Below are 11964 nucleotides of genomic sequence, written 5' to 3' on the forward strand. Positions count from 1 at the left end.
GAACCCGAGGAGGAGGTTGTGTGTCGTATTTAAATGCATCAGACAGACCCTCCTCCTCCTCCTGTTTTCGATCGGTCACTGGAACCTGCATTCCCCGGTTGCCTTCGCGCACGCCTCATCGATCTGTTCTCTCTTCTCTCTGTGGTTTCTATGAGTCTCACGGTCAATGATAGACTGGACTATTCTCTAAAGTCCCCAAGTCCTCAAGTTTCCCACCCCCCATCATTATTATGTTATGTTTAGTTTAGGTAACTTCAACCATTGGGAAATGATTTAGAAAGCACCTTCGCATGTGCGTTACCAAAATTTGAATTTACCGAAAGGGTTATCATTCATTGATTCATTCAATACCTATTTATTTCCCCCTAGTTTCAAAACTAAATATATTTCTTTATGTATTGATTGGATTCCAATCTGACGTCTTCTATCTCGGTTTATTACTTCTAATTCCTTCCCCCTTGTCTCCACGTCTCATCATGGCCAATGATGAAGTGGTGGTTCCACACGCCATCCATATATTTTATTTGCTTACGCGTCCACATTAAAATGATTTTTTACTTTTGCAGCGGAAATTTAAGACACGATACATTATATTAAATCGGGTATTATATCCTCGTAACATACAAAAAATAAATCAAGCATTAAATATTTTAAAGTTTTATTCTTCTTTTTTCCTAACAAGTCAGGGTAGTTGATCCACCATGTCGGTCTGGGGTTGACTTCAATTTCGTGATATTCGTCATTCGAGTGAAGGGAATTTCGGTGAATGTTCTAGTCAAAGGGACAGTGCGTATAGTGTACGTATTTTAAAATAAAGAGGTGTGAATTTACAACTCGAATCGCTAAAACTGAACGGAATCAAACTAAATTACAATGAACTACGTTTCAACGGAAAGGATAAAGTTGGAACAATTTCAAGCTAGTTCAGGCTAATCCTTATATGACTCATTAACCCAAATCAGCCTAAAACTAAACCGTGTTGAATTTCAATCCATTATAACGAAATACGAAATTGCATATGAGAAAAGACACAAGTACAAGCAAGGAAAATTCATCCTTGAAAGTGATGCTGATGACTTCTGATTGCCATTGATGCAGACAATGCTTCACCAATAAGAGATGGAAAGAGAAGTATATTCACACTGAAGCTCCAGTCCCTCCCTAAAACCTTGACTGGTTTTTCTTTCATTTCGTATCTTCATGGAACTTATAATATGAACATCTTTTTAACCATTTTCTAAATTAAATGAATGGTGCTTCTATTAGAGGAGAGCTTTCATTTTCTTTATATCTAGCAATTTATCAATGAATTAGGCTTTTTGCATCATCCTTTTATCCTTCTTCATTTTACGATGACAGCCTACTTAAACAAGACCGGCTGGCCAGAAGAAGCTCCAGAGGGTGAAGGAGAAAGAAAAGTCATTGCTTCACTCCATAGGATCACGTAGACAAAAATATATAAAAATATATATATATATATATATATATATATATATATATATATATATATGGTTCTTGTTAAAAAGAAGTTGCTTTGTCTTGGTGTTGCAAAGAATTACATTTTTGTTCTCCTTTTTTGTGTATGGGATTAGTTCTTCATTTTGAATTTAGAATTGAACACAATTGATTGCTAGAACACTTGTCATGCCAATATATTGATGTACACAGCATCTACATTTTATGAAGCATCCATAGTTTCAATTTTAAGCTTTAGTTCTCTAATATTTTTCAAGTTTAATTTACACCTAGTGCCTATCTTTTTCTTCATAAGCCCCTTATTTTCTATTCAAAATCTATAATTTGGCATGAATAACATTATTATTATGCAAATGAGCTCTAATGGTTGGTAACAAGTTGGTAAATGTCTCAAAACCACCTAAATAGGAAGCCTAATCTTAAGCTCAAACCATTAGTCAATCCGAATATAAATCACACTAAATCGAATTAAATTGAACTATTATTTTACAAATGGACTATGTTTGAGTTTGGTGTTCTAATGAAAATGATCAAATTCTTTCGTATTCAAGAAAGATGCATGTAAGGAAGGGGGGAAATGATTAGAAATCAGTTGTATTAGATCTAATTCCGGTTCAAACGATCAAGATCAAGCTAGGGACTATGAGAAATTGGGATATATGAAAAGTAATTAATCAATTTCAGTCCAAATTGTACTAAAAAATATCAATTAACTTTTCCACCAACCCCATCGAGGTATAGTTCCCTTGGATTCCAATCCATCACTAATTGGAAATGTCTTAGGCCTGTTTGGTTACATGAATCCAGAGATTTGAAATCTCTAGATTCACATAATGAGAGATATTTACCAGTTTGGTTGTGTGAATCCTAGATTCATGAAATCTAGAGATTCACATTTTTACACTAAAAACGTGAATCTGTAGATTTATGGGAATGAGGTGAAATCCAAAGATTTCACCCCTACTATCAGAGAGTTAAACATTTGAACCATAATTCAATAAATATTTTTTTAGGATAAATCTACAAATTTCATTCAAAAAATTCAAGCTAACCACATAGTTAATTTTATGAACCATGACTCTAGAGATTTGAAGTCTATAGATTTGAAATCTACAGACTCAAGTAACCAAACAAGCCCTTAATTAATTTGGATACGTAACATGAGTTTATTCTGTTTTTCAAATTATGCAAGTGGAAGTGGCCAAGGTGATCCAGGTGCAATTCAATCGAATTGGATTCCGATTAGGGTTCAAGTACATCACGGCAACACCATGATTGCGGTCGAAAGATCGAACTCACTGTAATGTTTTATGATTTCAATTGAGTGAAAAATCTCACATTTAGCAAATTTTAGCAGTAAAGCATCGAGTATCAACTCCAATGATGGTTTCGTCAGCTTTGATGATCCTAGAAAAATGGAAAGAGATGTGCCACACTGTCGGACTTTGTAACAGTAACTTTTTGTATCATTAATTTATAGGAAGGTGGTGGCTGAATGGCTGTATAAATGGCTAGACTGAACAGTACTAGAAATCCTACCATTAAATTTGGTAGGATTAAATCTGAATCGTTCATCATAAACGGTTCAGATTTAATTCAATACATTTAATGGTAGGATTTATTTACACAGCCATTCAACCACATTTGTGCCTTAATTTTAATATAAAAGTTTTATTGGGAAAAAAAAAATGAATGATCAAGATTGCAGATAAGAGAGATAAGGGAGGAGTCATAGTAATTCGCTTGAATCATATCAATTTACAATGAGGTCAAGATTACTGCAAGGGCCATAGTCACTTAGTGGAACAAATCGGATGATGGAATCTAAATTCACATTCACACTCTTGGCTTCTAGCATAGTGGCGTCAACCTCCTATGTAGAGGGAGTAAGTTCAAGGAGATCCAACAAGTATAGTATTACACTGCAGAGGCAACGCAGCTCTTCTCATTTCTGCCACAATGGCATTGGCCCCCCTACTTTGGTCTTATTACTAATCAAACTCATTTTTTTATGAAACTACTATTGCTCCCTCACTTCTAATGGAGTTGAGTGGCTATTAATCAAGGTACGAAATTTTGCCCTAGTTTCTATAGATTTCGACCCATTTCAAGTGGGCATTTTTTGTCATTTTGAGCTTAAATTTGGTGTTTACTCTAATTTGATGCAAATATTTGATAAATTTAATTTTTTTCATATAAATCTTTCCATGTAAATACTCATTTCTAGCCACATTTAACATATTACCTTCTGAGGCCTAAATCATTCGGACATAATTGAAAAGGTGACCTGTTGACGTTGAAGATTCCATTATAAATCCCTTTATAATTTAAATTGTTTCCATAAATTCTTTCATGTATATACTCTTCTGTAACCACATTGGCACGTTGCCTTTTGAAGCCTAAATCACTAGGATATAATTGATAATATTATTCATTAATCTTGAAGATTTTGCTACAAAATATCTTTCTAATTTGCATTATTTACATAAATTATTCTATGTAGATTTTCCTCCATAACCATATTTGGCACATTGGCTTTTGAGTCTTGAATCATTGGAACATAATTGGTAAGATTGTTCATTGACCCTGAAGATTCAGCTATAGAATCACGAGAAAAATCGCAAGAAATTGCCAAAGTATTGCAAAGAATTTGAGATTTTGCCGATATATCGGTCGATTCGGCAATATATCGCCGAAATTTTGGCGATATTTTGCAATCTTGAATATCGCCACTTGTTTTGGTTTGTTGTTCACCGAAACGGACGAAGCTGAATTTCGTTGAAAAGTTGTTCATTGCTATTAACATGGAATTTGTAATGTCTATTTCACCCTTCATTAAATTAAGAAATAAAAAAGATGACATACCCTAATTTATGGAAACCATATTGACTGTCAATTATATCCTTAAGATCTTACATTTTAGAATCAATTTTGAATGTGAAAGAGTACTAGTTGTCTTCATTTAAAATGTGATGAAGACATATATCAAGAAATTTTGTAAATGAATTACCTCTTGAGATCTTGTTTCTTCATCCCTAACTCCATCAAAATGTGCATCATGATAAAGACGAACTGTTTCATAGTATAAATTTAAGTTCTAATAGCAGAAACAATGATTTTGAGGGGGGAAAAATGAATCTCTCTATGTAGATTGTAATTCTTGGAATTTATACAAAAGAACAGAACAACAATGATTTCTACTATAGCATGATATTTGTTAATGAGAGTTTTATTATTGCACTAAAAAATGTAAATCATATAGATTTTCAGGTAGGGTTCGTCTTCAATAGAAGTATTGTTTTAAAATTATTTTTGTTTTTATTTTTTTATTAGAGTTTTAATTAAAGGATTGGTAGGCCACACACTTATGATTGTTGAAAATTTTCACAATCATAATGATAAAAGTTTTACAAACAAATTAGTATATAAAATGCTAATAAATAAGAGATTTGGAAACATGCACAATAATTATCATATATTAGGTGATTTTCATTTTTCATTTGATATTTCTTCATATTTAATTTCTATTTTGAGTTTTATTAATCACATATTTACTTTATTCGATGGTTCCTTTTTGAATCCTACACGCTGGTGTAGATTGTGACTCTTTGCTTATGAGCTTATTATTCATACTTTGACTTTTTTTTCTAATGGTCTTATTATTATTGTAATACAATTTTAAAAAAATACAAATATTAAAGTAAGAGACAACAATAATTATCCTTTTCTTTTATCATAAAAAGAAAAATTAAATTACAAAGCAGACCATAAAACTGATTCGGAGAATCACAGTATAATTGAATTGAATATTCGAACTTCGAAGAATAACATACATAGGTTACAAAACATCAACCAACTACCATGAAATGAAAAAGACGAAACGAAAAGGATGGGAAGGGTTCAAATTTGGGGACATACGCATACACAACTGACAACACGTACAACTCAGCGATTTGACTCACTGAGCCCATTCCAAAAGACAGAAGTTCAAATTGTACATAATAAAAAGGGAAAAGGAAAATACAGATTTAAAAAAAAATACAGATCTATTCATTGAGCAGTAACTAGTAGATACTAGATACCATACCATATCCCATTCCCATCCCATTAAATGCGAATGCGAATGCGAATGCGAATGCGAATGCGAATGCGAGTCAGAGAATGAATTCAAACAGGAACCGTCCTGCTGTCGTAACTCGGGCCTGTTGTAGCTACGGCTGACTCGTCTTCAGCCTCGTTCTCGCCGGAGATATCTTCCAGTGACCTGCCCTTGGATTCCGGCACCAGCAGCGTGAAGACCATACCAAAGAAGTTGACGACACCAAGCATGATGAGCGAGTTTTTCACTCCGATTCCACGTGGGTACCCTGCGTCCGGATTGGTCTTGTCCTGCGCGGCGTAAAGGAACCCAAACGCCCCCACAATGGCCCCTGCCTTTCCTGCTGCTGCTGATATTCCATGGCACGTCGACCTCAGCCTTGCCGGGAATATCTCCGCCGGCACCACGAACGTCGTCGCGTTGGGCCCGAAGTTTGCAAAGAAGAAGGTGAAGGAGTACAAGACCACGAATCCTATGTGGTGCGATGTCCAGTGGTGGTATGGAATGGCCAACGCGAACATGAACACAGTCATGAAGAAGAATCCCATCAATTGGATCGCAAACCTCCCCATGCGGTCGATGAAAGCCACCGTGAACCAGTACCCAGGAACCGTACTGCAAAGTGCTATCAGCGTCTGAGCCCTTGCGATCCTGAACATTTCCTCTAGCGCATTCATGGTTTTTGCAGCGGGAATCCACCCAATAGCACTGAAGATGTCCTTCTGGAAAAGATTCTGACTGTAAAAGGCGATATCTAATAGGAACCAAGTGGTGGTGGTTCCAAGGAGGTGAAGCCCGTGACGACGAGCGAACTCCCTGGAAAACAGCCCAAATGACTGGTTGGGCTCCGTGGTCAGCTTTTCCAACTTCTCTTGCTCTGATTCGAATTCCATGTCCAACACCTTCCCCATATCTGAGGCTGCCTGCTTGGCATTCTTGGCGACCAGAGCCGTGTAACGAGCAGTCTCGGGCATCTTCATACGCCAGTAGTAAGTAAGCGCGGCGGGTACCCCTCCGAACATGAGGATTATACGCCACACATAGTCGGCCTGGGACACGGTGGAAGCTGCCGGATTGTCCTGGTAAGCAGGGGCCGGGAATTTGCTCTTGAATGACGCAGAGAGGATGAGGGCAACGATTCCACCGGCTAAGATCCCAAAACCCTGCATCGCGAAAACGGCAGCAATGAAAGCTCCACGGGTCTTCTTGTTGGCGTACTCCGACATGATGGTTGCAGAGAGTGGGTAGTCACCACCGATGCCGAAACCCAGCCAAAATCGAAAGAAACAGAGTGTCGCCATCACACTCTTTGCAGAATGCCCGAAGGAGAGTCCCGAGGCGATGGAGCAGACGACCATGAGCATGAGGGTCAGACCGTACACCCGCTTACGCCCCATCTTGTCACCCAACCAACCGAAGAAGAGCTGTCCGGCGAGTGTGCCGCACAGGGCCACGCCGTTTACGGCGTCCGCAACATTTGGGGGCAAAGTACCAGGCTTTAAAGATCCTGCCTTGGTGTAATAGATACGACCGAGCAGTTTAGTCACCATTGAGATGCAGAACAAATCGTAAGCATCTGTGAAGAATCCCATCCCAGCAATCACAATTGCGGTGAAATGGTAGAGTTGAGTCTTGGCAACATCTAGTGCGTTAAGCACTTGCAACTGTTCCTTACCCATGGCTCCTGAGTCTTAGCACTAGCTATTCCTCTCCTCCGAGTTGAATTGAATTGAAATACTTACTTATAATCGAATGATGATTCTTCTTCCAATAGCTGCAAAACCAGAGAATAATGGCAATAAGATATTAGTCCATTAGCCGTTCGATGGTTTCTTGGTTGTCATGAATTCAACACAAAAATTAAACATGTTGGAACTTCTGCGTTTTTTTCCAGAGAGAGACAAGATGTAGACTTTTCACCAGATGATTTGAAGAAGAAACAAGGCACCACTTGCACTTGGGGGAGGAGGGATTTGCGGAGGAGATGAAACGGTGATTGGAACAATCCAAGTTTCCGTTTCACGACACCGTAGTAGTAGAGTAGGACACAGAGTTTATTACTTATTTAAATAAGAATCTTGGGTATCTATTTCCATGTGGGAGCAGTTGAACGCGGAAGTCTTCGACGCCAAACGTGGGAAAGTCTCATGAACTAACGGATATATTTTAATTTTAATTTTAATATTTTATTCTACAATTAATTTGTGATATAAGCCCCCCTGTTGGACGAGTTTGGATTACTCTTCCCCTTACACTCTCCCACGTTCTACAAGTCAAACAGAAGTTTTCATCTCATTTCCCCTTTTCCATTGTTATTACAATATAGGATTCTGATACCCAGGAAAAAAAACAAAAAAGGAAAAAAGGATTATGGTTGAAAAAGCTTTGGTTCCCACTTACCAACTTCCTGTTGCTCTTTGTACTAACCAATGAAATATTTAGTCTTTCCGGGTAGTTTCCCTTTATTCATCTTTTTACTCTTGTTTGATTATTGATAGCACTTTTTTTCGACAATAAGAGCAGTTTTGAGACTTGAAAAAATAATAAAAAGAAGAAAAGTGATAGAAATCACTCTCAAAAAATATCTTCAGATTGAACATAAGGGGTTGGTTTACTTTACAAAAATTAAATTAATATTATGTATGAAAAAATTTGTACATAAAAGTTGTACTTCTTTCTTTATATAAAGTTAATGAATTTCAAAGAAAAATATCTTCATCATTAGAGGAAAGTCAAAGAAAATAAAAATAATTCAGTCTTGTTGGTAGTTTAGGTTTTCATTTTGGCTATTCTTGATGCCAATCACTACAGGTCCACAGGACCAAGGGGGAAGAAAAAAGCGCCAAGGGAAAGAAGAATTGAACCATTGACCTCTTTAAGCTTTGTGCATCTAACTAGAGAGGCTACCACTCAATGTGCTAGAAGCAAAGCTATGAGTAAGTTCCTTAAAGGGATAGGTAACACGCATATGTATATCGAAAAAATAGAATTCATAACCTCTTCACATACAATTAGAAAAAATAAAATTCATAACCTCTTCACTAAGAAACATTCGTCATTATTAACCGAACAACCTTTAATAGTATAGAGCCAATAGACATGTTAGCAACCCTATATTCTCATTTTAATATTCAAGAATCTACACAGTAAACAAAGCCAATGGACATGTTAATACTAACTTAGAATCTCTAGATATGAATTCTGGTAAATTCCATATGATTGGTAGACATACCTCTTATAATATCCTTTAATTTAACTTTTGTTTTCTTCTGAAAAAAAGAAAAACTACCCACTAAATACAAAGTACAAAGCACTTCGGTAACAAATTTTTTTTTTTTTTTTTTGAAAACAATGAAAAGTTGAAAGCTGAAGATATTTAGTGTTCTATGAGATTGGACTTTATTTATCCTAATTGAAATATTATCGAGTGGGGACTGTAAAAATGGACAGATCAGACAGGCAAAGGAGCCCTATCATGATTTGAGCCATCATCAAATTTGGTAGAGCGTCATTAATGGCTGCATTAGTTGCTTTCCTAAAATTTACTGTGTAAAGAAAGGCCAGGGATTACAGAGTGTTTTCTAAGCCAGACAACAACAAACAGAGAAAGAGGAAGAGAGAAAAAAAATGAAAGAAGAGCAAATAATAAGGGTTTCTGACCGATGGTGCGAGAATTGAGAATTAAAAGCCAAGTGGAAGAAGAAGAAGAAGAAGGAGAAACTTGTTACCTCAACAGCTCTAATTTGGAGAAATCGCGCTTCTTCTTCTTCTTCTTAGAAGGAGAAGACTGGAGCTCTCTGCTCCTCCTCTTGCCTCTGGGTTTGGGCGGAGAGAGTGTATTTAGGGTTTGCTGTGTATCGAAAATGGAGTGGAAGAAGGAACCAAAGGCAGGTCTTTAATAGAGTCATGGTGATTGGGATCAATTTTGGCATATACCCTTCTCTGCTTCTATTATATATTTTAAATTAGTTTAAAAGTCAATGGTCGCCCCTTTTAACTTGTTTATGACTTGCAGTTGCAGCTCCAACTCCAGCTCTTGCTCCAGCAGCAGCAGCACCACATCAGCTGCGCCCATTAATGTCAAAATCGATTTTCCATTGTTGAGCACGACGCAATCGCGTTGTCAACAGTTGGATTTTGATCCAACGGACGTTCATATTTAGATAAAAATATCTTTTTCCGGTTTAGTTGACTGAGTCGTCGTCTTCCTTTTCGTCCGTCCTACCTGGCAAATGCTTGGAAGTTTCATGTTGTTTTTGTGAATTATGTATGGTGTGAAATTTATAATTGCTAAACACCACAACTAACCAACCTCTCTCACAGAGTCAGTCAGTCAGTCACATATTTATTCCTCTTAATTTGTTGTATGCACGATTTTCTTAATTCACACACAAACTCCTCCGTTGCGAATTCGTGTCATACACATCAAGTCAATGTTAGTAATAATAATATTGGAAAAATAAAAATTCATATGTTCCCCCAGTAAATACATGTGCAATAACTGTTAACATTATTATGTCTTGACTCTTGGTTGCTAAGGCACTTTCTTCGTATGCAACAATGTTTGGATAAGGATCAAGTGCAACAATATTTCTTTAATAATATGTTATAGAGAGTAATTTTCTGCATGTAGGTTTTCTTTTGTTTTCCTTCCTCGAAATTATATATGGTTCTTATTTTATTTCTTTTATAATTTATTTTCTATCTATAAACAAAATAGAAAAAGATGGTTGCGTTTATAGAGTATAAATGTATAATTTACTGCTCACAAGTTCCCCTTCTTCTTTTCGTAAGTAGTTCTCTTTGAAATGCAAGAATATCTCAAAATTTGTTACTAATGCGATTATGTCATAGTTATCCTTTTTCAAAGTCTCAAAACCATCTTTTAAATTATATAAGTTTACCCAAAACCCTTATGAGAGAAAGAGGTTGGGGTGAGAGAGAAATCATAAAGGATTATTGAAGAATAAATCTAATGGATCCAAAAGGTAGATGAATTCGGACATTTTTGGTAACCCACAGAAAAACACTTTTTGGTATGTTTTGCTTCGAGAAGTAGAAAAATCAGTCGGCAATTGGTTGATAGAACTATTTTGTTTCACATGATTTTTGTAATATAAATTGAAATTTATGAAAATTTTATGTTCGAAAAACAATTTCGAAGTGCTTGTTTCTCAAAACAAAAACTAAGCACAAGTTAGATTTAGGTGAAACAGTTTTAGAATGAGCATTTATGAAATCTACTACTCTAAACATACCAATGACAATTTTCGTAAATTTTATTGCAATTTTCAAATTTGTTTCAAGAAACACATTTTATCAAATGCCTACAAGAATAATTTTATACATTCAGCTTTTCTTTTCTTTTCCTTCCTCAAATTTATATATCATTCTTATTCTACTTATAAGAACAAAATTATTTCTTTTATACTCTATTTTCTATAAACAAAATAGAAAAAAAAACTCACGTTTATAGAGTATGAATGTATAATTTACTGCACACAGGTCCCCCTTAAAATTTCTCTCCTATTAAAAATTTTTAAAAAATGTATTTCTATGCGCGTAGTTTTCATTGAAATGCAAAAATATCTCAAAATTTGACTTTCGGACACATTAATTTAATTTTTTATTTATCTTTTTTTCAAGTCCTAGAACTATTTTTGAATTATATAAAATCACATAATATCTTTATGAGAAATAAAAAAATATTGGGGGAGAGAAATCATAAAGGATTGTTGAAGAATAAATCTAATGGATCCAAAAGGTATATGAATTCAAACCTGCTTCTTAACTCACCAAAATACACTTTATGATGTTTCTTGCTTTAAGAAGTAGAAAAATCAGCCAGCAATTGTACGATAAAATTGTTTTGTTTCGCATGATTTTTGCAACATGAATTAAAATTTATGCAAATTCTTGTTTCGAGAAACACTTTCGACACAACTACTATTTGTTGTTGTGCTTATTTCTGGAAGTAAAAACTACGCACAAGTTAGGTTTAAGTGAAACAGTCTTAGAAAAGGTATTTATGAAATTTGATACTTTAACATTCCAATGTCAATTTTTTAAATTTTATTATAATTTTCAAATCTGTTTCAAGAAACATATTTTGTCAAATGCCTACAAATATTGTTTCTGCTTCAAAATACATAATTTTATTGAACTCTTAAAATGGTGTTTTTGCTTCTAGACACTCAAAAATATATTTGGTGCTTCTCGGAGCAAAATCACTTGGTGAATGATCAAACGGTCCGTAGTTTTTTCATCTTAGTGAACATTGTGCTTTTAAAAAATAAAGTGAATTGTCAAAATCTAAGAATCTTATTTTAGGGCACCATCCTGCCGAAACAATTTACTCAAATAACAATATTATTATTACTATTATTCTT

At 35.3% G+C, this 11964-nt stretch overlaps 1 protein-coding gene across 1 annotated transcript; it reads right to left on the reverse strand.

Annotated features, from left to right (window-relative positions):
- Nucleotides 1-5253: 5253 nt before the first annotated feature.
- On the reverse strand, nt 5254-9447 carry LOC149028285 (low affinity inorganic phosphate transporter 1-like). Its single transcript, XM_089135762.1, has 2 exons — nt 9304-9447; nt 5254-7349 (listed from the first exon to the last, which is right to left on the reverse strand). The coding sequence occupies exon 2, from the start codon at nt 7252-7254 to the stop codon at nt 5644-5646; it is 1611 nt and encodes a 536-aa protein (XP_088991888.1). The 5' UTR covers nt 7255-7349; nt 9304-9447; the 3' UTR covers nt 5254-5643.
- Nucleotides 9448-11964: the final 2517 nt, after the last annotated feature.

Source organism: Hakea prostrata, chromosome 1 (genome assembly GCF_041222555.1).
Source record: "Hakea prostrata isolate BN-2017 chromosome 1, UWA_Hpros_2, whole genome shotgun sequence".
NCBI lineage: Eukaryota > Viridiplantae > Streptophyta > Magnoliopsida > Proteales > Proteaceae > Hakea > Hakea prostrata.

What these genes read in the sequence shown, in the direction of transcription:
- LOC149028285 (XM_089135762.1), bottom strand. Translation starts at nt 7,254, where the DNA reads ATGGGTAAGGAACAGTTGCAAGTGCTTAACGCACTAGATGTTGCCAAG.